The sequence below is a fragment of the Triticum aestivum genome, chromosome 5D (genome assembly GCF_018294505.1).
Source record: "Triticum aestivum cultivar Chinese Spring chromosome 5D, IWGSC CS RefSeq v2.1, whole genome shotgun sequence".
In the NCBI taxonomy this organism is placed as follows: domain Eukaryota; kingdom Viridiplantae; phylum Streptophyta; class Magnoliopsida; order Poales; family Poaceae; genus Triticum; species Triticum aestivum.
This window is the reverse complement of record NC_057808.1, coordinates 277,987,877-278,011,443: the sequence shown is the minus strand read 5'-3', so window position 1 is coordinate 278,011,443 and position 23,567 is coordinate 277,987,877. Positions and strand designations below refer to the sequence as shown.

The window sequence follows — 23,567 nt, the reverse complement described above, 5'->3', positions numbered from 1 at the left end:
GATGGTGGTGCGAGGCTGGTAGAAGATGGTGTGGGGAGCCAACTCAATGGACCATTTGGCCACTCGGCCTGAAGCATCTCGGTTGCCTATGATCTCAGCAAGCGGAGCAGTGCAAACAACCGTGATGGGGTGCTCTTGAAAATATGGCTTTAGCTTCTTGGTGGTAAAGTGCACGCCGTAGCACATCTTCTGGTAGTGGGGGTAGTTCAGCTTGGAAGCCGACATCACTTCACTTAGATAATACACCGGTCTCTAGACCAGCAGAACCTTGCCGTCTTCCTTGCGCTCAACTACTATGACTGTGCTGACCACCCGGCTGGTGGCGGCGATGTATAGGAGCATGGGCTCCTTAGCAGCCGGCGCCGCCAGGACAGGCGGCATGGTCAACATCTTCTTGAGCTGGAGAAAAGCCTCATCCGCCTTGTCATTCCACTCGAAGTGAGTGGTTTTCTTCAGGAGTTGGTACAGGGGAAGGGCCTTCTCGCCTAGCCGACTGATGAAGCGGCTGATGGATGCCAAACAGCCGGTGAACTTCTGGACGTCTCTCAGTCGGGTAGGCTTCTCCATCCTCTCGATGGCCTTGATCTTCACAGGGTTGCACTCGATGCCGCGTTCAGAGACCAGGAAGCCGAGGAGCTCGCCGGCTGGTACTCCGAACACACACTTCTCTGGGTTGAGCTTGATCTGAAATCGGCGCAGATTTTCAAAAGTCTCCTTGAGATCTTCTAGGAGGGTCTCACGCTTCTCCGTCTTCACCACAACATCATCCACATAGACGTGGGCATTTCTGCCGAGCTGCTTGAGGAGGCACTTCTGCATGCAATGCTGAAACGTGCGCCGGCATTCCTCAAGCTGAACGTCATCGTCAGGTAGCAGAAGGCTCCGAATGGTGTGATGAAAGAGGTCTTCAGCCTATCAGCCAGGTTCAACTTGATCTGGTGGTACCCTGAATATGCATCCAAAAAACTCAACAGCTCGCATCCGGCTGTGGAGTCTATCACTTGGTCAATCCGTGGCAAGGCAAATGGATTTTTGGGGCAAGCTTTGTTCAGGCTGGTATAATCAATACACATGCGCCACTTGTTCTTCTTCTTCAGTACAAGGATTGGGTTGGCCAGCCACTCCGGATAGAATACTTCCATAATGAAGCCGGCTGCTAGGAGCCGGGCTATCTCTTCACCGACAATTCTTCTCTTCCGACAGGCGGCGGAGGGGTTGCTTGACCGGCTTGGCGTCAGGCCGGACGTGTAGCTTGTGCTCGGCGAGATCCGTCGGAACACCCGGCATGTCCTTAGGAGACCATGCAAAGATGTCCGGATTCTCACAGAGGAAATCGACGAGCTCGCTTTCCTATTTGCTGTCGAGGTTTGTACCTACGACAGCGTACCTCTCCGGGTGCCGGGGTCCAATGGTATCTTCTTTGTCTCTCTAGCCGGCTTGAAGGATCCTTCAGCTTCCGACTCCTTGGGATCTGGGGACATGTCCGGCTGCTTGCCGGCCATGGCCACAACCCGGTCAAGGAGCCGCTTCTCGGCAGCGATCACAAGGGACTCGGCCAGTCGGCTGCTGGCGGCCGCACAGGCGGATGACTTCTTGTAATCTACGGAGACGGTGATAATCCCTTTGATGCTTGGCATCTTCATCTTGAGGTAGGCATAGTGCGGTACCGCCATGAATTTGGCCAAGGCAGGTCGGCCAAGTAGTGCATGGTAAGGGCTCTCAAGATCAACTACTTCAAACCAGACGGGCTATCGGCGGAAATGATCTTTGTCTCCAAAGAGGACATCTAACTTGATCTTGCCGATTGGTGAGTGCAAAAGGCCAGGTACTATGCCATGGAAGGTGGTCCGACTGGGCTGGAGTGGCTTCTGCTTGTTGCTCAACTTCTCCATGGTGTCACGGTACAAGATGTTGATGCTGCTACCGCCATCTGTCAGAACTCGGGAGAAGCGAGCAGCTCGCCTCTCCGTAGCAAAGGTGGCATCCAACACCAGAGCATAAGAACCCGGAGAAGGCATTACTTCCGGGTGATCGGCTCTGCTCCAACTGATTGGCTTTTCTGACCAATGCATGAACTCTGGGGCTTCAGAAGCTACAGCATTCACCTCTCGGGACTGCTGGCGTCGGCTATGCCTGTCGTTAGCCACACTGGTGAAGACAGCGTAGGCTCCTTGTTCTTCTGGTTACTCATCTTGGATGGCAGCAACTGGTCGGGCTACCTGCTGCGGAGGAGGAGGAGGCGGCGGCTGGCCAGCAGGCGGAGGAGGCAGCAACCCTTCGCCCTTGGAGATTCGGGTGAGCCAGTGACACTTCCGAGTGATGTGGTTGGACGGCTTCGCGCCACTGTGGAACTTGCAGGGTGCATCAAGGGTTTGCTCATAGGAGAAGGCGGGCAACCAATTTGGCTTGCCACCCCTCTCACGCTTGGGAGCAGGCTGCCCCTTCGGCTGCTGGTCTTCGAGTGTCGCCACTTGCCGGTTGGTGGTAGCCGGCTGTGGAGCCTTGCGCTTGTTGTCGTTTTGTTGCTAACGCCGACTGGCATCACCAGCCGGAGTCCGAGGGGCCTGAGGAGCCACTTTGCCGGATGCATCAACTTGAATCTCCGTCTTCATGGAGGAGTCGGCCGTGGCGTACTTGTCCGATATGATCAGCAGCTCGTCGAGGGTCGTCGGCTCATCGCAGAGGAGTTTGGGCTTGAGCAGGGTGCCTTCTCTACACTCGGCGGTGAAGTACTCGATAGCCTGCACCTCGTGCACGCCTTCGCAAGAGTTGCGCAGCTCGGGCCAACGCGTGAGTTAGTCGCGAGTCGATTCGTTGGGGCCTTGGACACACAAGGAGAGCTGGCGGGGCTTGGGCGGCCGCTTGTACATGCTGGTGAAGTTGTGGATAAAGGCTTCAGTGAAATCTACCCAACTATTGATGTTGCGGGGCTTCAGGCTATTCAGCCATGTCTGGGCTGTGCCCTGGAGCATGAGCGGAACGTAGTTCATGGCAACGCGCTTGTTGTCGTTCGCTATGCTGACGGCCGTGGAGTAGTCGACCAGCCAGTCTTCCAGCTTCACGGAGCAGTTGTACTTGGGTGTATCTCTTGGGAGCGTGAATCCTTTGGGGAAGGGCTCATCGCGGATGCGGGGGCTGAAACAAGGCGGGCCCAGCGCGTCTTCTTCTTCTAGCGCCAGGGATCGATTGAGACGGTCGATCCGGTGGCGGGCATCATTCTCTCCGATTCCTTCTCGGGGGCCAAGTCGGCCACTGAGACTCGGATGATCAACAGGCGGCGGGGAGACGCGCCTTTCTCTGCGCAGGGGAGGCTGATAGTCGCCCGGATGTTCCACCGCTCGTGGGCGGCCGTCTTGGTCGCAGTCAATGAAGATATGCGTCCGGCTGCGGCTTGCAGCCGGCTCCTTGTCTCGTCGTCCGCGGGCGCCGCCAGTCGGCGTCCGGGATGTCGCACCTTGATCTTGGCGAGGAGGCGGGTCGTCGTTCCGCCGGTTGGGTGCATCGGCGCGGCAGCCGGCTTCTTGCTGCTCGGCCGTCACGTCAATGAGCCGCTGGACGCGCTCCGTCATGTGGCGACGCTCGTCGCCCTCGAGGTTGTCCAGCTCGTCTGCTGCCGCCTGGGCAGCTCGTATGTTTTCCCTGGGCGTGGCGTAGATGGGGCGGTCCACCCCGAACATGCTGGCAATGGCCGCGCCGTGCTGCCGGACCGTGCCGATGCGGCTGGGCCCGCCAGGAGCCGGCGTGCCGCCAACAGGGCGGTCCATCTCGCGCTGGTAAGCCTTCGAGAGGCGTCTCATGCTGGCCAGCTTCTTGGCGCTATCGAGGAGCGCCTTGCGATGCGCTTCCAGCGCCTCACCATTAGCATCTTCGGGAATGGGTGCGGCCAAGTGCCACAAGGCCGCCTGCAGCGGATCCTGGCCGTCTCCGCCAGAGTGCTCGCCATGGCTAATGACAAGCACCTCCGTGACGGTGCTGCCGCCGCTGTCGGCGCGAGGGAGAGGGTCATCAATGACTACCACGTTGGTGGGGAACGCGTCGAGGGATGCCGTGTCGGAGTCGACAAGCATCGGGTCGGTGGAGCCGATTGACTCCAAGTTGAAGGCCGGCTCGTAGGCGATGTGGAGTTGGTCGAGGAGGCTGGCGAGGCGGCTCTCGGGGCCGTCTGTGCCTGCGTCGGATGCAGGATCGTCGGAGAGGCGGATCTCGCTAACAAGGTCGGCGAGGCAGCTTGTCGCACAGGCGACCTCCGCTCCATGCAGTACGTCAGCGCAAACGCCGTCAGGCGTGCTAGGCTGGCTGCGCTCGCCAGGAAGGAAGAGGGTTCCCGTCCAGAACAGATCTCCGGACGACGGTGCACCTATCCCCACGGTGGGCGCCAAATGTTGGGGTTTTGGTGCGATATATGCCAACGGGTGGCTTATCATGGTGGGGGATAGTAAGACGTCACCGGTGCCAGGAAGCGGGATAAGGCATAGACACGTACGCCGGCGAACTTTACCCAGGTTCGGGGCTATCCTAGGAGATAACACCCCTAGTCCTGCTCTGTGGGGTCTCCGCATGATCACTATCTTAACAAGTAGCTACAAGTTGCTCCTTGAGCTGTTTGCTAGAGGAGGAAGAAGGGCAAGGCTAGCTCTCTCCTTTCTTTACGTGTGTGTGTTTTGCTAAAGATCTGAACCCTTTGCATGGGTGCCCTGGGGGTTTATATAGGCCTACCCCCCAGGGGTACAATGGTAAACCGACCGGGTGTAGACCCAGGCCATCAGCGTCTCTTGTCGCCGGCTTCTCCGCTGGCTGCTGGGGCCCGCCGACTGGTGGGCCCCGCCGGCTGTCTTGTATTTGGCCGACAGGCCGCGCCCGCCGCTCGCGGGTCTTGTCGGCTGTTCATCACTGTAGCCGTGCCTCTAATGACTCCTGCTTTCTCGGGGAAGGCGTGGCTACAGTCCCGCCGCCTGGCGGGCGTTCATTGTAGCCACTCCCCATCTCTTCTGGTTAATGACGCACAAACTCCTAGGAAGGGGGAGGGCCGCCTTCTGGGTGCCGGCCTCTCCTCATGCCGACTGGCCCGTGCTTGCCGCCCTCTGGCTTCTCTCTGACAGGTAGGGCGCGCCGCTTGTGGGCCGTACCGACAACCCGTCGTGGGAGCATGGTCCCTTCTGACGTAGATGATGTCACCGGTGGAGGGGCTACAGTGCCGCGCCGTGTGGGAGATCTCCGGTTGGTACGACGTACTGTGGCCACGACCCGTCCTGGATTCGAGGGTGGCAGGCTTCTCTGTAGCCATGCTCCGTCTCATCGTATTTTTGGGGGCTCGGACTTTGAGGGCGCTTGGTGCCGCCTGCTAGGAGCCGGCCTCTCTGGAGGCTGCCTGCTAGGAGGCGGCCCGCTTCGTGGCCGTCTTCTGGGGTCCTCCGCCTTCCGGCAGCCGGCCGCTTGGACCAGCCGGCTACGAGAAGGCGGCGACCAAGCTTTGAGGCTTGAGGGGCGCAGTCGGCCCTGATGTCTTGAAATGCCATGGGGGGGATGAGGCTACCCATGACCAATAACTCCGACAAGCAACAGGAGCCACCGGAAGCGCGAGCATTGGATCTGGCGAAGGAGGGGCAATGCAAGGTGTGGCAGTCGGGGTTGGAGAGGCCTCCTTTTGGATCTTCTTGACCATCGCCATCCTCATGTTCATTGGCTTTCCTAGCCCATTTGTGGTCCCGTATCACTGTCAAACCCCACACGTCGCCGCACTATTACTTGCCATCTTCCACGCATGAACCGGGACAAGCTACGCTAGCTCATCTTCTTCACGAGTATTAAGGGCCTGAGAATCCCTCGTAGATGAATCGGAGGAGGCCTCCAATCCCATCTCGAAGGAGAAATGAGATTCTCGACGACAGTCACTTTGGAGGAGAGGTCTAAAGGGTATGTAGATCACCCTTAACCTTGTGTTGTAGAGTTGGCTCTTTTTTTTAGCACAATACAATTACAAATGCTCACATACACTCATCCCTATGAACACCTTCGGGATACTGAGCTAGCACAACATCTTGAGGTTGACGAAGTCACCATAGACGTCTCGTAGTTGACGGGAATGTTTCCTCCCAGTGAACAAACATAGTTAAAAAGTCTGAAATAAATTTAAGAAAATGCGAGTACTAGTGCCAGTGTCTAGGACTTGGACCTTTGGTGGGTTGGTTCCACCAGAGCCAAGTCTATGATTTTCTGAATCCGAGGATGGGAGGCTTGACCTTGTTTTCTTTTATCTGATGGAGAAACTGGCTTGACCTAGTTTCAAAAAGAAAAGATTTTTTCGCGGGTAAAAACAAAGATTGTTTGATGGGATAAGAAACACCATCCATCAGTTGTTGGTTGCTGTATAGGCATTTTGAACACCATTATACCGCTTACTAATATTTTTACTTTTATACACTATTTGTGGTCTTCTCGCCAAGAGCGTCATGAGCAGACACGGCATGCTTTGTGAGTTTGTGTTGGAAGGCTGAGGATGAGGATGAGCATGGCCTTGTTCCTTACTGGCAATCAGATGATTGTTCGCATGGAGACTGGAAGACCTTGTTTTGCTCTCAGTTTTTTCTACCAGAGTAGCAGGTGGTGGCACACAAGTGAATTAGACTTGCAACAAATAGAAAAGAATATGACTAGTCTGCTGACTAGAACATTAAACAAATGCGGAACGTACTCACTCTTCCAATCTTATTGAGTAGTCATTTTGATAGATCGTGCCACTTCAGGCAAACCTAGAAATGGCGAGTGTAATTAAACATATAAACCCTCATGGACTCGTAGTCACAACCGTTGCCTCCACGTCGCCTTTAAATCGTTGTGCCACCGCTTGTTAATTCGGTGCCCTGCCGGGGGCATTTTCGTCATTTCACGCATTGGAGTATAAAAGGGAGCCGCTCCTGTGGAGAAGACCTAGCCGCTGCTCCTCCCGCACTCGCGCCGCCCCCTTTCCTCTTCCTCCTGCCTCATCTCTCTCTCCCCCTCGACCCGCCCCCGCCTCCCTGCCCCGCCGCCATCCAGATCGCTTCCGCTCGCCCTCGCCTCGCCGCGTCGTCTCCTCCTCCCTGCCCTCTCGGTGCTCCGAGCGCGGCTCGCTCGACCTAGCCCGCATCTCCGGCGTTGTGCGCTGTGGTTCTGGTCCGGTCGCAGGTCGCAGCCATGGGAAAGCACGGGCAGAATGGAAGAGCAGAGGAGGTCGGCGGTGGGGGAAGGAGCAGCGAGGAGCTCAATCTGGATGCCGCCGCCGCCGGATGAGGAGCCCAAAAAATTCCCCAACCCCCCAGCGCCGCTGCCTCTCCTTCGACCATGGGTTGCAGCGGCCAGAGAACCAGGTATGGGTCCTCCTCCCCTTTCCTTTTTCCTTGCTTCTCACTTGTGCCTCCAACCCACCCCATTCTAATCTATCTGTCCTTGCTCTCCCAGGGGCAGCTGGTTTCTAGGGGAGCTACGTACTTATATGCAGCGGCAACTACTAACATCATGTAGATCCAAGATGCATCCATTTTTTCCCCAAGCAGCTAACTTTTGTTATGTACTCTGTAGCTATGGTTGTAGAACACCCCCATCCCTTTTCTTACTATCAAATTTCCTTGATTCGAGCTATTTGACTACATGTTATTATATGCCCCAGGGTTAATTAGTACCTACAATGCTACCTTCAGTTTGTGAAAAAGGTCCAAAGTGGTTTCTGCAATTCTTATTATGCTTCATAGATTCAGTCATGTAGTTCAACAGTTTCAGTGGATTTGGGTGTTTCTTTATAATTGTTATTCCCTCGTTAGTTTTTTGTTCTGTGGAGAGTATATTTCTTTTGTTGTGACTTGTTGTTATAAAGACTGTCCTTTTTGGTCTCATGAATGTATATGCTAATCCTTTGTGATTGTTGTGTTAGTGCACACTTATTTATTCATATCAAAATTGTGTGTGTGTTTGTGTGGTTAATACTCACTTCATTTTGATATATTTGTCTTCTTAATAACCCATCGTGCACACAGAAATGACTTCATAACCTATTAAAAGACCATACTGGAACCACCTATGACCTAACCTCTTCAAAACATTTAAGTAGGGGTGGGCAATAGAAGCGTTGTAATAACTGCTCGCTTGCTGAATGGACAAACATTTTGACAATGATTCTTGCTTTCATGGATATACATAGATAAATGGAGGGATGTTGCATATACAGTAGAAATCATGGGTGCAACAATTTTTATGGCCATGTTTTTCTTTTTGTCTGAATGTGTGTGTACATTGGTTATCGGGCACTATTTGCGTAGGATTTACTTGACATGTAGGAACCGGCTCTACTATCTATCTTTTAAATGTAATAAATCATCTTGTGTATGCGCCACCATCGGCGCAGATTTGTCTCATGACTTGGATTCTGGACATGAATCTTGTTAACCCGTTGAAGCAGAAAACTATAGATGCAGAGTCCAATTAGTTGTCCTTTGTGCATACACAAGAAATATGTCTGGACATGAATCCTTGAGACTAATGGCCAGAAACAGAACACAACATGATGACCTCCTACTTGAGTGAGACTCTTCTTCGCATGTGACTGCTCTCTTTTGGAATACCAGCCATGCATGACATGTTAAGCAGAACAGAGCGTGTCGTACGGCTGGTAGTTATTGTTGTTGTTGCCGCGGCCTGCCTCTTGCTCTCTCTCTCTGCACCTCCCTCTCGCTCTCACTCTGCCACAACGAAGAAGAAGAAGGAGGAAGAAAGGAGACAGTGGACACAGGGAAGATTTTCCGGCGCACGAACGCCACAGCCGCACGAACAGCTTTCACTTCCATCAAGCATGAAGTCGAGGCACACACACCACCTCACGGCGAGCACACATACACTCCGAGAGGCTACATCTCTCTTCTCTGGCACACCTACACACCAGCACCGTGGCCACTTTAATACGCAGAGGCACGCACAGCCCAGCCGGCTAGATCGACCACTAACCCATGCACTAACTAATCCCTAGCTACATGCATGCTGCTAACAACCTGGAAGTGGCCGGCTTTGTAGCCTGCGGAGACGCAGCTCCCACGCACCACACATGCAGGAACTGCCGCACAGAGACTCGGCCAGCTCGGAGACTCCACTCGCCACGGCCACGGACGCGGCCACGCACCGGCGTCCGGACTCGACCAACACACGCACATGCTGATCACCATCGTTGTGTGGCTTACTCTAACAATTGTTGCCTATAGAGAGTGTGATGATCCGAGGGTGTGAACTATTTTTGGTGCGAATTACTTGTTATATAAACTATCTGGATGGAGTTACAGGACATTAAGAAAAGATATGAGAAAGAATATAGAGTGTGAAATTTGCTATATGGATTAATGTCGGAAAATCCAACGATCCAACTTTTTAGAACTATGCCACAATTTTTATGAGGCCATAATTTTTTTTTTGAAATCTGCAGGTTAATTATATGCTTTGTACATGGCGATGTTACTGAACAGAAGGAGGTAATTTCTTCGCTCTTTCTATTGATTAATATTGTTGTTCACGCTTTCTAAACTAATGAATTTATTAATATTATTCTTGCACAAATTAATTAATAATTATTTCATCTTTTGGTCACTCGAGTAAGATAGAACATGACGATGCTCTCTTAGTTTGGTTCCTCCTCCGCTGAAGGATATAGGAATCACCAGCAGCCCTTCCGGTGAGCACCATGTCTATGAACTCATCCATGCTTACTATCCTTCTATAAACTGGGGGTATCCATGCGTTGCTAATAAGGCATTTTCCATTCTTTCTTTTGCAACTCTGTATTAGTAGTTCTGAGGAAGCGCTCAACCTGGATGTTGTTGGCCGAAGGAGGGGCGGAGCAGGTGCCAGTCAGGTAGGCGGCTCAGCGGGTGGGAGATGGAGGCTGCCGATCTCACACAGCTCCTGCGCCCCGCTACCCTCTCCTCCCCGGCTAAGCAGGAGGTTCGAGGACAGCGACTAAGGAAGGAGCACATCAGCGATGAGGGCTAGCAGCAGCAAGACTAGATATTCCATTGCCATATGATTTGTGATCATTTTCTCGCTCATTCCTAGAGGAAGTGCTATGGATAATCTGATTGAGCTGACTAAGATACATGCTTTTTTCTTTACCTGGCATCTGCTTCTCTTAAATTTTCTACAATCCTTCCTTTACATGCTGGTATATTTTGCTGCCAGGCTCAGATCGGCGAGACCCGTGCCAATGCATGAGGCAATATTTTTCTTGTTTATTCCTTCCATACATATTGAGTTCATTCACCCTATTATGTATACTGATTAAACAGTACATGTTGGGCCAATAATTAGATGCTACTGGTACTTGCGTTCATTTCTCATGTTTATGTTCAGGCCTAACCTCACAAAACTTTGGTATGCACTCACATATAATCAGGGCTTGCTTATTTTAATTCTAATATTATATCATTATTATTTGTAATCATTTTGTCGTTTAGGATTTCCAATTGTGTAATATTCCATCATACTCCTATGCATTGGCCAGGTACTGAACTTTGGCTGGTTGTCAATATAAGCTTTGTGTTCTCCTTTGTTTTTACTACTGGAAGCTGCTTGACAACTCACCGTACCCAATCTAGGTTTCCCATCTGTGTTTCTCCATCTTCCTCCCCAAAAATTTTCTTTAGTTCCTTGAGAATCTGATTTTAATATTTGATTCATTGTTTTTCTAAGCACAATGTGTGCAGATCTGAGGCAGAAAAGAAGAGGAAGAATCTGAAGATTTGGGTGAATGGTGATGAAGAACAGGGTGAAATCTCACTCTCTCTCTCAGCCACTTTATTCCTGCATCTTGATTTTGATGTTATGATTTGTTCTACGCCTTTTCAGATTAAACTTTGAACCATCTAAATGCCTTTGTTCAATGAATCTGAGTTTGCCACTCCTTATACTACTAGGATGACACCAATTGCTAATTAGTTGATGAATATGTCAATTGCTGCTGTACTACACAGGGATTGAAGAAGAAACTGTTATTATTGTGATTGTGCATAGGTAAGGTTACTGGAACTAAACTTCATGTTTCATGGAGACAACAAGGACTCCACAAAGCTTCAGATTCTTATATTTGTGATTGCGAGATTTTTTGTAGTTATTTAATTTTTCAATCCAAATGAAAGATTTCATTCAACCTACGGTGTATTATATTACTAATTGTTAATACCTTTTTGGCGTCGGTAAAGAAACAGTGCAGTGACCTGGACTGAAATAATGAGCAACTTTAATCATGATGCATATGGCCTCATTTTAATTGAATTATGAAGAAGTTTTGCTCTGTTTTGTGTATTGTTATCTGGGGTTTAGCTATGTGGTATACAATTAATGGGAAATTGCTTTTTTTCCTTTAATATTGAAAGCTAGAGAACTGGAGGTAGAGTAATAAAAGCTGCTTCTTTGGAGAGTTTTTTGTGCAGAGTGATGCATGCATAATATTATCCTCATTATGTTCTCTTTGCATGTTCTATTGTAGGAAGCAGATGCTATCAAGATCATGTCAAAGGCGATGCTCATTCCCGTTCTTAGTGAGATGGATTTACTCGATGCAAGGTATGAGCATTGCAGACTCTGGCGAGCTGTTGAAGGTCGACGAGGAGGGCGCTGCCACCACCGTTATCAGGCTGGTCCACATCCACGCGCTGCTCGGCGTCACCAGGTCACCGGCACAACTCCTCACGCCCAGGTCGTTCAACATTTTCTTCCGCTTTTGGTGCGTCACATTTAGTCCTTCTTTCCCATTTTACCGTGTTTGCATGGTAAGATGTTTGGTTGGATTTGAAGGTTCGTAGCCTTGGCTCCAAAGCTTCAAGCTCTTATAGAAATTAGAATTGAGGGCCTTTTAAAATGAGCCATGCATAATAGTGTTGTTCAGTCGGATGCATAATTTTTGTTTGTCTGATCAGCTATCCTTGGTGCTGATTTTACGTATTGATTTCATCATCATATGACTACAATAAAGAAGCTGTGTGTATAAATATTACTAACTGCTGATACTTTGCATCAGTGATTTCAATTCTGTTGGCCTCCTTAGGATTGCTTGGGAATGTGAGGCTTAAAAGTTTCAACCCTGTGAAATGTGCTTCTCGGGTGTGGAGACTAATTAACGGTTCTGTTAATACTGATATGTCCTTGTACATTATACGAGTATTGCATCACTTGTACTTATAGTGAGTGGAAAATTTTCTCATATGTTTAAATATGTGCCTGAATAATAATATTAATGTACACTCTTTCAATACATGGCTTACTCTTGGCCTTTGCGCCATTGGCGCAACTGATCATCTAGTGAAAAGAAAACTGAATCGTATGGGTTCAGCCCGGCCCTCTTGGTCAGGCAGCGTAGCAAGCCCAGTAGCTGCAGCAGCTTACAATAATCAGCACTTTTTAGTCGACCGCCAAAAGAGGATTGCGACTAGTAAAACGTCACCCCGAAAACTGTTTGACCAGGTAAAAACACGGAGACCATCGGTTATCACGGCCTCTAATTTTTTACAGCGGATTCTGTTTCAGCCTTGTCAAGCGATCTGACAGACCAAGAAGGACAAGGAACGAGGGACCAACCTACAGCTTTGCGAGCTGCCCAGTTGTGAAGCGTGGAGACAAGAAATCCTCCCTTTCCGCCACAGCTTTGGCTGCCAGCCTACCAGAGCTGTGACAGTAGATAAACACGTACTTGCACCGAACTGAAACTGCATTCCTGACCACCAGAAAGCGTCTGTGCGAACTACGAAGTAGAACAACGCTACGGGGCAAAATTTCGTGTTTTCACTCTTCTCGCATACAAATTCCGAATCTGACTCCGGTTAGATTTTTTTTTAAGATTTGACCCTTTTTTACCGCCAGTGGTGCTGGCGATAGGGTTAGACATCAGCACGTCAGCACGCGGAGACGGCTGCCGTCCCCCTCCGTCGCGCCCTACCTGGCTCCCTGGCGGTAGACTGTCTAACCCTATCGCCAGCACCCCTGATGGTAGGGTGCGAGCGGTTATTTCGCCCGAGACCCCGCGCCCCCTGCCCATCTCCCCACCCCTCCCCCTCCCCCGTCGGCAGTTTCATCTTTCTCCCCCCTCGCCCCTCTCTCCCTCTCTCATCTCCTCCACTCTCCCCCTCGGATCTTCACTGTTTTGTCATCGTTTTTGCGGATCGAGATGGCCCCGAAGAGAGAATCGTAAGCTCCTCCGACCCTTCCAAGTAGTTTTTGCAAACTTGCTTCCGATTCGACGCATTATTTGCTTGAAATCCATCATATTTTTGAACTTAGATTGGATTTTTTTCACCTAGGATTGTTTTAGCTTGATTGTAGTTCTAGTTCTTAGTTCTTTAGTAACTAGTGGTATTGAATATGAACTCTAATCAATAGTTCATATGTTAGTGTGAAGATGAACCCTAGTTCATAATTTTTTTTGTTAAAAAAGTTATGATGTAATGCATGTGGGAGAACTTGTTTTGTTTTATGGTGCATGTTGATATGATGATATGAAGATGTTGTTTGGAGAAAATACATTCAAGATGAACTCTATTTAAAAAAAATTGTTTTAAAAAATGATGATATGATGCATGTTTGAGAATTTTATTTTGATATGATGCATGTTGATATGATGTGATCCATCATGTGTAGTAGATGTTGTTGGAGGAATATGCATGTTGGAAGATGAAACCTAGTTCATGTAACCAAGAATTTTCATTTTTTGTTTATGTATGCTTATGCTTATGATGCTTTTGTTTATGAAATTTTATAAAGGCGGGCACCTCTTGCGGACAACATCGGCCCACAGTACTCCATGCTTGACTAAGCATTCGACAAGGGTCATCGTGCCCGTTTCATAGAGAACGGAGTGGTAAGTAATATGAAGGAAATATTGATCAAAGTTTTCGGATTGATGAAAATAAGTTCCTAACTTTTGCCGTCCACTTTTTGACAGATGCTCCAGCCACTGCGCATGAGGGGTCACGGAGTTGCCGGGAATATGGACTACGACGAGCGCTACGCGCCGTACTTCAAGAGAGCCTGACTGTTGGTTTTCGTGTTGCAGTTCAAGCGTCAGCCGCCGACGCTTGTCCACGCAGCTCTGACAGTTTTGATTGACCGGTGGCGACCGGAGACCCATTCTTTCCATCTGCCATGCGGGGAGATGACGGTGATCCTTGAGGATTGGTCGATGATTACTGCCATGCCGATCGAGGTCATGCACTCACCGGGTGAGTGGAGAGGACCAACTGGCAGTAGAGGGTTACCACCCTCATCGGCGACTGCCCCGGTGCTAAGGGTAACCGTACATCCGGTGTATCGTTGCCCTGGCTCTTGGAGCACCGGAAGACATGCCCCGATGGCGCAGATGAGGTGACTGTGGAGTGGTACGCTAGGGCCTACCTGTGGTATCTTCTCACGGGGGTCGTGTTTCCAGACAGCTCCGGGAACTCTGCCAACTGGTCGTATCTGTTCTTCCTAGCCGATTGGGATGCAGGGTACAGTTGGGGGACCGCATCTCTCGCCTACCTATACCGTTCGGTAAGAGAGTATCTAATTGCCTACCTACGAAAGTATGTCCATGACATTTTGTTATATCTGATCCTTATTTGATGTTTTGCAGCTTGACGACGCAACCTAGAGGACAGGAGACAAGTCCAATATGGGTGGCTTTGTCTGGCCCCTCTCCATTTGGATATGGGAGCGGCTGCCGGTGGGGCGTCCGGAGAAGATGCCAAGACGCCCATGGGGTGCCTATAGCGAAGACGGCGACGAGACTCGACACCCCACCGTAGCTTACGAGTGGGACGTTGTCAAACTCTACACGGGCCTAAACAAGACTTCGTGCAAGACCTACACCAACGAGTTGGACGCTTTGACGCATACGCGGGTATATGAACTCGCTCACCACATTTCTCTTTGATTCCGCTTTTGACCGAGAGTGGGAACTTACCAATGTATATGTAATAGGTAAACTGGTGGCCGTATCATGACCGAGAGTGGGACTTCGATCTGAACGTGATGTGCGATGCAGACAGTGGTCTTTGGCGGTGCATCATGCCCATGATCTGTGTGTACGCCGTCGAGCGGCACTTGCCATGCCGCGTGGCCACGCAGTTCGGGATGTATCAGCATACCCCACCGGGCCCGCCGACCGATACCGGCGGCCACGCGCTCCACATGTGAGCGCGCTTGTTCTTTGTGCCCATGATTTCATTGCGTTCGACTTTATTATGATGTTTCTTGTGGCCTATGCCTTGCAGGATGAGCCGGCAAAAGAATCAGTCGATCACAGACTGGGGAGAGGAGCATAAAACTCATGTGACGGAGTGGAACCGACGGAGGTACCGTAACGATGGGGAGAGGGAAGTGTCTGACTGGGATGCTTACCTGGGCCGACACATGAGGTGGTATGATGATGGCCAGAAGCACGGTCTTCGTCTCAGGCCTCAGTGGATGGCGGAAGACATCGTGGAGCTTGAGAGGGATGACCCCGAGGAAGAGGCCTACCAGACCCGCATCAGAGACATGCATAGTGGATTTTGGGAGTTTGCACCCCTCATCAACAGAGTGGTAAGTTTGAACCGACGATTGTATTTAAATTATTTTATTCGTCATCGAGACTGACTTATGCCGTTACAGTCCGGTGAGCTGAACAGATGCATCTTTGAAGCCTCAGATGCACTAGGTGATACCCCCGGGAGCGTACAATCTGAGAACAAGGTGAGGGGGGCGATGAAGGTACAATTTCAGCCTCCTCGGAACGGATGCATCTTGTTCACTTGCAATCAAAAATCTGATACTTATTATCCCCTTGTTTCATTGTGAGTGCAGAAGTTCGTGAAGCGTTGTCGCAAGCTGGTAGGCCTGCTTGGGTGTGCTGGAGTTGGGTAGGTTGAAGCTTATCATCCTGCAGCCACACAGGGTCTCATCGGCTCATCGAGCCATGTTCCCTCGTCGTCTAGGTTGGTTGAGGAGGAGGAGGAGGAGGAGGCCACACATAAAGAAGATGAGGAGGAGGCCTATCATGAGTAAGCGAAGGATGAGAGCAATGGGAAGGAGGAGTACGATGAAGATTACGGACCTCCACCAACTCAGTCATCTCAGCTGCCGAAGAGGAATCCGAAGAAGAAGGATTTGCTGAGTCCGGACCCTTTCCAGAGACCGGTTACTCGATGGCCCAAGAAGAAGACTGAAGAGAATCGTTCAAAGAACGAGGACCGTACCTCCAAGAGGAGCAGGAGAAGTAATTCTGCTCTTGAATACTTGGCTCTTGTAGTTGTCTAGTGGTTGTGAAACTACGTGGAACTATGTGTTTGCTATTTGTGAAACTATGTGAAACTCCGTTTGCTAATTAGTTGAACTTCGTTTGACATGTCTATGTACTTCAAGTTTTATTAATGTGTATATGACGCCTATGTATATGTACTTCAAGTTGCTGTGATATTGATTTTAAAAAGAAGTAAGCAATTAAACTTGAAACCATAAAACACATGACCCTACCGCCACGGACCGACGGTAGGGTCACACGGCCTACCGCCTGAACCTACCGCCAGGGCGCTTTGATATTTCGTTACAGAAACTTTTTGAGGCAAAAACCCAGCCACGTCCTACTGCCAGAGGTTCTAGCATAGGGTCAGACAGGCTACCGCCGTTGTCCCTGGCGGTAGAGTACTTATCCATGTCAGCTTGGGCAAACGGCCGTCGTCCCCTTCCGTCGCACCCTACCGCCAGGCCCCCTGACGGTAGCCTGTCTAACCCTACCGCCAGAAGCGTAAGGGTCAAATCCCGAAATTCTTTCCAACCGGAGTCAGATCCTGAATTTATATACGGAAAGGTTCAAAAACATGAAAATTCGCCACGCTACGGGCGTCGAACAGAAGCACGCGCAGCTTCGCATGCTCCCCGCCTCCCCTTGTTTTACTGTGGCTTCTTCACGAGCGTAGAGACCTTCAACTGCCCTGTTCTGTCCACCTTTGCTTTTTGGTCAGCCTCTGCAGCACGGAGCCAGCAGATCCTTTGCTTTTGCTCAGCTCTGGCTTGCACAGTAGCTTACGGTGCTGGGTAGGAAAAGTGACGATAACTTACACCAAATACGGAACCGTAGTACAAATGGCTTGCCCCAGTCTTCTTCCCAACGTTGAAGACTTGGAGTTTCAGAACCATTTTCGCAATGTCTCTATGTCTGCTTTTACTCCTAAGTTAGTAGTTTGTGATTTGCTAATTGCTCAAGACTAGATGTACGCAGAAGATGAGCTACACAAACACGATCAAGAGCAGCATTAAAACTAACCTACAATGTGGAACTACCTAGTTTTAAGCCTTGGACGACCTGTCCCTACGCATACGAATATGATCAAATCTGGCTGTGGGTACATGACACAAAAACGATCGAAAGTGCGATAAATATTTCACGCATGCAACGGGAGAATATCAAGGATTCTCAGGTAGCAGTTTTGAGAATATCAAGTAAAAAGATACTTAGATAAATTACACATATAGGAGCTGGCGACATTGCTTAGATAGTCTAATAAATAAGGAAATAGGAGCGCTTCTTCGTCCTTGCGCTGGGTGAAGGTGCAGATGGCATCAGTGAGCCAGAGTTGATAGGATGTGAGCTGACTTCAAACAAAAACTGTGCTGATTCCACGTCTCGGAAGTCAGGACCTGGTTCACATAAATTACAGATATGAGCCACAAAATTTGCTGGGGATCGAACCATTATATCATGCCATGAACATATTGGAAGGCAATCAGATAAAAGCTAAGCTGATAAGCAAAAAAGAAATGTAAGCTTATATAGATGGTGTTACAAAACTGAGGCATGCATGAGTATTCACTTTTCCAATAGAAGATTTTCTGAAATAGTTTTCGGAGAGTTTGCATGATTTCAGATGAACTGAAAAATGCTGAGACTTCTTTACAAAAAATTAATGCTGAGTACTATGAGAAGAGTATTTGTGTCAATTGGGCTGTTTGTTAAACTGAAAAAACCATATTACCGGTAGATAGCTATCCAGAACATTACGCCAGGTCTATGTACAACTAGACTGCTTCGGAACATATATTAAACCCATGTACAAGTAAAGCAAAAGATTGCTGACAACATTTAATGATTTCGTCAAGCAATAAAAAATTCAAAATATAAGGTACTTCCATGAAAAAAAACAATTTAAGCGCTAATGAGACGATGAACAACATTATGGTTCCTTTGCTCTACTAAGTGACATATTTGTAGGAAAAATACACCATTATACTTATTTCCAGCTCTCTCCTTTTTTAGATAGAGTTCCACTAATCATTAATGGCTGCCGATCACTTGGTAAAATAAGTAGAAATGTTTGTTCTCTTCGTTGTACTCCATCCGTTCAGAATTACTTGTCTCGGAAATGGATGTATCTAGAACTAAAATACGTCTAGATACATCTATTTCTGCGACAAATTATTCCGAACAGAGGGAGTAGTTGTTAAGAGCCATAACAACTAGCAATATTTGATTCATTAAAAAATCAGGGGTACATGCATCACATAGATTTTAGAGAACAGATTATATCTTTCTTGCCCACAATTCTAATGAGAAATTTAGAAATGCAAGCACAGGTACTGTTAAAGAATAGCTAGAGTTAACAATCATGTTGCAACTATAAAAACATGACAGGTTGTATAACTCTCAACTATTGGCAGATTTCATGCACATGAATCCAAAATGTGCAATGTCATCAGTGAAGTATTTATTTCTAGGTACAACACTTATAACACGGAAGATTTATTTATTTGTTGGCACAGATAAAACACAATATAAAATGTCCAATTCCAAATGAAACACAGCGTTTTGCAATTCTAGAGATAGCCTGTAAGCTAATTAAGTACAGTAGCTAGCATGAAACAAGAACAATTTGTCTGCCCGGTGCAATATAAGTAACTAAATGAACCAAAGATTTCACCAAACTCCATAACCATAATTAGTCCCATAATAGTGAATGCTTTGAAATGCAAAATATGAGAGACCGGGATAGGGATGAAAACATGCGTACAGTACAGCCATAAACTATGAGCCAGATAGAGGAAGAAAGTACAGCTATGCAATTAGGCCTTCTACCACTAGCTTATATCTCAAACCTAGAGGAATTTAGGCAGAAATTGTGACTACAAATTCTAAAACAGAAATTATGACCACTAGCATATACTCCCTACGTCCCATAATGTAAGAGTGTTTTATTATGGGACGGAGGGAGTATCTCATGCCTAGAGAAATGATTGCTGCACATTCATTAATTACCACTTTGAGCACAGTGACTTCTATCAACTTTGCAAATCCTAGAACAAATGGACACATATGTGCTACCAAGTACCAACGCATGCACATGAACATGCAACAAACAACTCAAGGCACCATATAGGAAATAATCTGAGGAATTAAGCACAAGGTCAGGCAACATCGATGAAGAGGAAAGGTTATACCAATCACCAGAAAGTCAGTTCTCTGGAGCGAGGAAGGCAGGCGGCCACGCGAGGAAGTAGGCGCACATCGGGTGGCCGTACTCCTTGCCATGCTTGGTGTGCAGGCGCTCGATCTTGGCCGTGTCCAGATGTAAGGAGTAGCGCCCATACCCCATGGTTCTGATGAACAGCTTGCCGGTACACCCCGCGTCCATGTCGGACTGAGATCCAGTGCCTTTATCAAGTGAAGTCACGCTGCAACTTTACCCTTCTAATCTCCATCCAATCCACATCCTACGGTCCAGATCACACATTGGGAAAGGCTCTCAACACTTAGCAGTTTTCAGCATAGCTTTTGTGTAGATGATTACTCAACATTGACACTTATTGTTGTAGCATTCGGACATTATGCGCTGCAGCCTTTTAATATCAAGTTCTACTGGATTTAGTGTCAACTGCAATTGATTTATTCCACTTTGATTGCATAATGCACTACTGTATAACCAAACCAAATTTTGTTTTATAGTCTGCTCATGAGTATCTGCAGTTCTTTATTTTTGGGGTTTCAATCTGTTCAAATAAAACTGAGTTCAAGTGCCACTGCATCGTTGTTTGCAGCTTATTGATGTTTGCTGCTACCCTAAAAACTGCTAAGTGTTGAGAGCCTTTCCTCTTGTGATCTGAACCGTAGGATGTGGATTGGATGGAGATTAGTAGGGTAAAGTTGCAGCGTGACTTTACTTGATAAAGGCACTGGATCTCAGTCCGTCCATGTCGCTGAGCCAAACACTGAAGATCCTGAGGCACTTGTCCTTGGGCAGGCCCGGCACCGAGTCGTACACCTTGGTAAGATTCATCTCCCTCTCCAGATACCACCCATCGTCGCTCCACCTGGTCTCCCCACGCACCCAGACCCGCAGCAGCTGGTCCTCCACGGTCGCGATGCACAGCCGCCCGTCGTCCGGCGTCTCCCCGATGCGGAACTTGCCGAACCTGGGCATCTCCTTCGGCGCCAGCAGGTAAGAGAAGTGCAGTGTGGAAGGGTCCAGCGAGAGCACGCGGCCGGAGTTGCAGATGTGCCAGTAGAGCTTCCCGGCGGCGTGCACGCAGCGCGACTCGAACCACCAGGGGTCGAAACTGACCTCCACGTCCGTGGTCCGCGGGAGCGCGCGCCAGCGGCACTGGCCGTCGTCGACGGACGCGACCCAGGCGCGGGGGTGCCCGCCGTCGATGGAGATGGAGACGACCTCGAAGCAGAGCTTGCTCTGGTGCGCGCGGGAGAGAAGTGCGGAGCCGACGTAGTGCCTGCAGCTGCGCCAGCGGTGGTCGTCGGGCACCGTGTCGCGCGGTGGCGGCGGGAGGAGCACGCGGCGGCGGGTGGCCGGGTCGATGACGAGGAGGCGTGGGAGGATCCCCTTGGGAAGCGACGCGAGCGGTTCGAGAAGCAGGAGGCCTTGGTGGCAGTCGTGGAGCACGTAGCGGGAGGCCTCCGGAGCGAAGTCGAGGGAGAGGTTCGGTGCGGAGGCGTCGAGGGGAGCGAAGATGGCGGGGGCGTCGATGACGGTGTCCTTGGATGCCGTGTGCAGAGGCGGCGGCAAACCGGTGGCGGTGGGGTGGAAGAAGTGGCCGAGGAGAGGGGCGGTGCGGGGGAGGCAGCGTGCGGCGACGCGGCGCCAGCGGTGGCAGGCGAGGGCGGCTCGGAGAAGGTCGGCGAGGGAGAGGCGACGGAGAATGTTGCGGAGGCTGTCCACGGGGAGGGCATCGACCGCCTTCTCCGGCGGCGGCGGAGGGAGAGCGGTGGACGGTCCGGCCATCGCCATGGTTTGTGCCTAGTGAGAGGCCAGGCGTCTTCGGCTTGGCTTATTGTGAAAGGACGGAGGCAGGTACGTTTGGTTTGGGCCAGACTTTGGCAGAGTCGCGCTTACCACACCGCTCACCTTTTCTTTTTGAATTTCTAAAAAAAAACCTTTTCTTTTTGAACTTACCACGTCAGTCAGACAGTCACCATGGGTGAACTCTTTCGGAAACATGAAATTTGAAATGGTCTACTCTCAAAAAAAGAAATTCGAAATGGTCTGCTTAATTTCTTTGAAACCTTCTTGTTGCGGTAAAATTCCTAATAATAAAGGAAAATGCTATGGAAATGTCAGATTTTTAGACATTCCAAGCGAACTACCTGATGGCCGTTGGATCAAAAACACAAATCTTGATGCACTCTCAGCAGAAAAACCGACCCGTTCACTAGGAACGTACCCGGCGCGAACACACTCGCGTCCACTGTCTACAAACATCGGTGCCCCCTCGTGTCGCCCCATCCCCTTTGTTGACTTGTAGAGAGCGAGTGAGATAGCATAGCACAGAAGGAGATGGTTCCGGTGATGGCGACCTCTCCCGACGACCGCGACATGGCGATGCCCATATCTCGTGTTGTCGGACACCATTCGGGCTTCCGCGCTAGCTAGGCGCTCCTCCTCGCTGCATCTCGACGAGATTGGCGAGAGGTCGTAGCAGCAGCGACCGCGGACGTCGACGAGCACCCCCCCCCCCCATCTCTAGGTTGGGGCTGAGGCGGCTGTTGGGGAACGTAGCAGAAATTCAAAATTTTCTACGCATCAGCAAGATCAATCTATGGAGTAATCTAGCAACGAGGGGAAGGGGAGTGCATCTACATACCATTGTAGATCGCGATGCGGAAGCGTTGCAAGAACGCGGATGAGGGAGTCGTACTCGTAGCGATTCAGATCGCGGTTAGTTCCGATCTAAGCGCCGAACCACGGCGCCTCCGCGTTCAACACACGTGCAGCCCGGTGACGTCTCCCACGCCTTGATCCAGCAAGGAGAGAGGGAGAGGTTGGGGAAGACTCCATCCAGCAGCAGCACGACGGCATGGTGGTGATGAAGGAGCGTGGCAATCCCGTAGGGCTTCGCCAAGCACCGCGGGAGAGGAGGAGGAGAGAGGGGTAAGGCTGCGCCGAAAGAGAGACGTTCTCATGTCTTGGGCAGCCCAAACCTCAACTATATATAGGGGGAGAGGGAGGGCTGCGCCCCCTCTAGGGTTCCACCCCAAGGGGTGGCGGCCAGCCCTAGATCCCATCTAGGGGGGCGGCCAAGGGGAGGAGAGGGGGGGCGCCACTAGGGTGGGCCTTAAGGCCCATCTGGACCTAGGGTTTGCCCCCTCCCACTCTCCCATGCGCCTTGGGCCTTGGTGGGGGGGCGCACCAGCCCACCTGGGGCTGGTCCCCTCCCACACTTGGCCCACGCAGCCTTCTGGGGCTGGTGGCCCCACTTGGTGGACCCCCGGGACCCTCCCGGTGGTCCCGGTACATTACCGATATCACCCGAAACTTTTCCGGTGACCAAAACAGGACTTCCCATATATAAATCTTTACCTCCGGACCATTCCGGAACTCCTCGTGACGTCCGGGATCTCATCCGGGACTCCGAACAACATTCGGTAACCACGTATATCTTTCCCTATAACCCTAGCGTCATCGAACCTTAAGTGTGTAGACCCTACGGGTTCGGGAACCATGCAGACATGACCGAGACGTTCTCCGGTCAATAACCAACAGCGGGATCTGGATACCCATGTTGGCTCCCACATGTTCCACGATGATCTCATCGGATGAACCACGATGTCGGGGATTCAATCAATCCCGTATTCAATTCCCTTTGTCTATCGGTATGTTACTTGCCCGAGATTCGATCGTCGGTATCCCGATACCTTGTTCAATCTCGTTACCGGCAAGTCTCTTTACTCGTTCCGTAACTCACATCATCCCGTGATCAACTCCTTGGTCACATTGTGCACATTATGATGATGTCCTACCGAGTGGGCCCAGAGATACCTCTCCGTTTACACGGAGTGACAAATCCCAGTCTCGATTCGTGCCAACCCAACAGACACTTTCGGAGATACCTGTAGTGCACCTTTATAGCCACCCAGTTACGTTGTGACGTTTGGTACACCCAAAGCATTCCTACGGTATCCGGGAGTTGCACAATCTCATGGTCTAAGGAAATGATACTTGACATTAGAAAAGCTCTGAGCAAACGAACTACACGATCTTGTGCTAGGCTTAGGATTGGGTCTTGTCCATCACATCATTCTCCTAATGATGTGATCCCGTTATCAA

The 23,567-nt window shown here is 50.0% G+C and overlaps 2 protein-coding genes and 1 long non-coding RNA gene across 6 annotated transcripts; 2 read left to right on the top strand and 1 right to left on the bottom strand.

Moving 5' to 3' along the window:
• Positions 1-6,940: 6,940 nt before the first annotated feature.
• Positions 6,941-12,703, top strand: LOC123120923 (uncharacterized). 4 transcript variants are annotated; one of them, XR_006459587.1, is made up of 5 exons: positions 6,941-7,346; positions 7,438-9,688; positions 9,802-10,607; positions 10,702-10,777; positions 11,498-12,702. It is a non-coding gene; the product is annotated as an uncharacterized lncRNA (long non-coding RNA). The 4 variants fall into 4 exon arrangements; XR_006459584.1 differs by having other exon boundaries at positions 10,702-12,703; XR_006459585.1 differs by having other exon boundaries at positions 9,802-11,022.
• Positions 12,704-15,297: 2,594 nt separating this feature from the next.
• Positions 15,298-16,327, top strand: LOC123124662 (uncharacterized). Its single transcript, XM_044545241.1, has 3 exons — positions 15,298-15,564; positions 15,634-15,714; positions 15,826-16,327. Exons 1-3 carry the CDS (start codon positions 15,394-15,396, stop codon positions 15,883-15,885), a joined length of 312 nt encoding a protein of 103 aa, XP_044401176.1. The 5' UTR covers positions 15,298-15,393; the 3' UTR covers positions 15,886-16,327.
• Positions 16,328-20,053: 3,726 nt separating this feature from the next.
• Positions 20,054-21,495, bottom strand: LOC123124661 (uncharacterized). Its single transcript, XM_044545240.1, has one exon. It carries the CDS (start codon positions 21,249-21,251, stop codon positions 20,169-20,171), a length of 1,083 nt encoding a protein of 360 aa, XP_044401175.1. The 5' UTR covers positions 21,252-21,495; the 3' UTR covers positions 20,054-20,168.
• Positions 21,496-23,567: the final 2,072 nt, after the last annotated feature.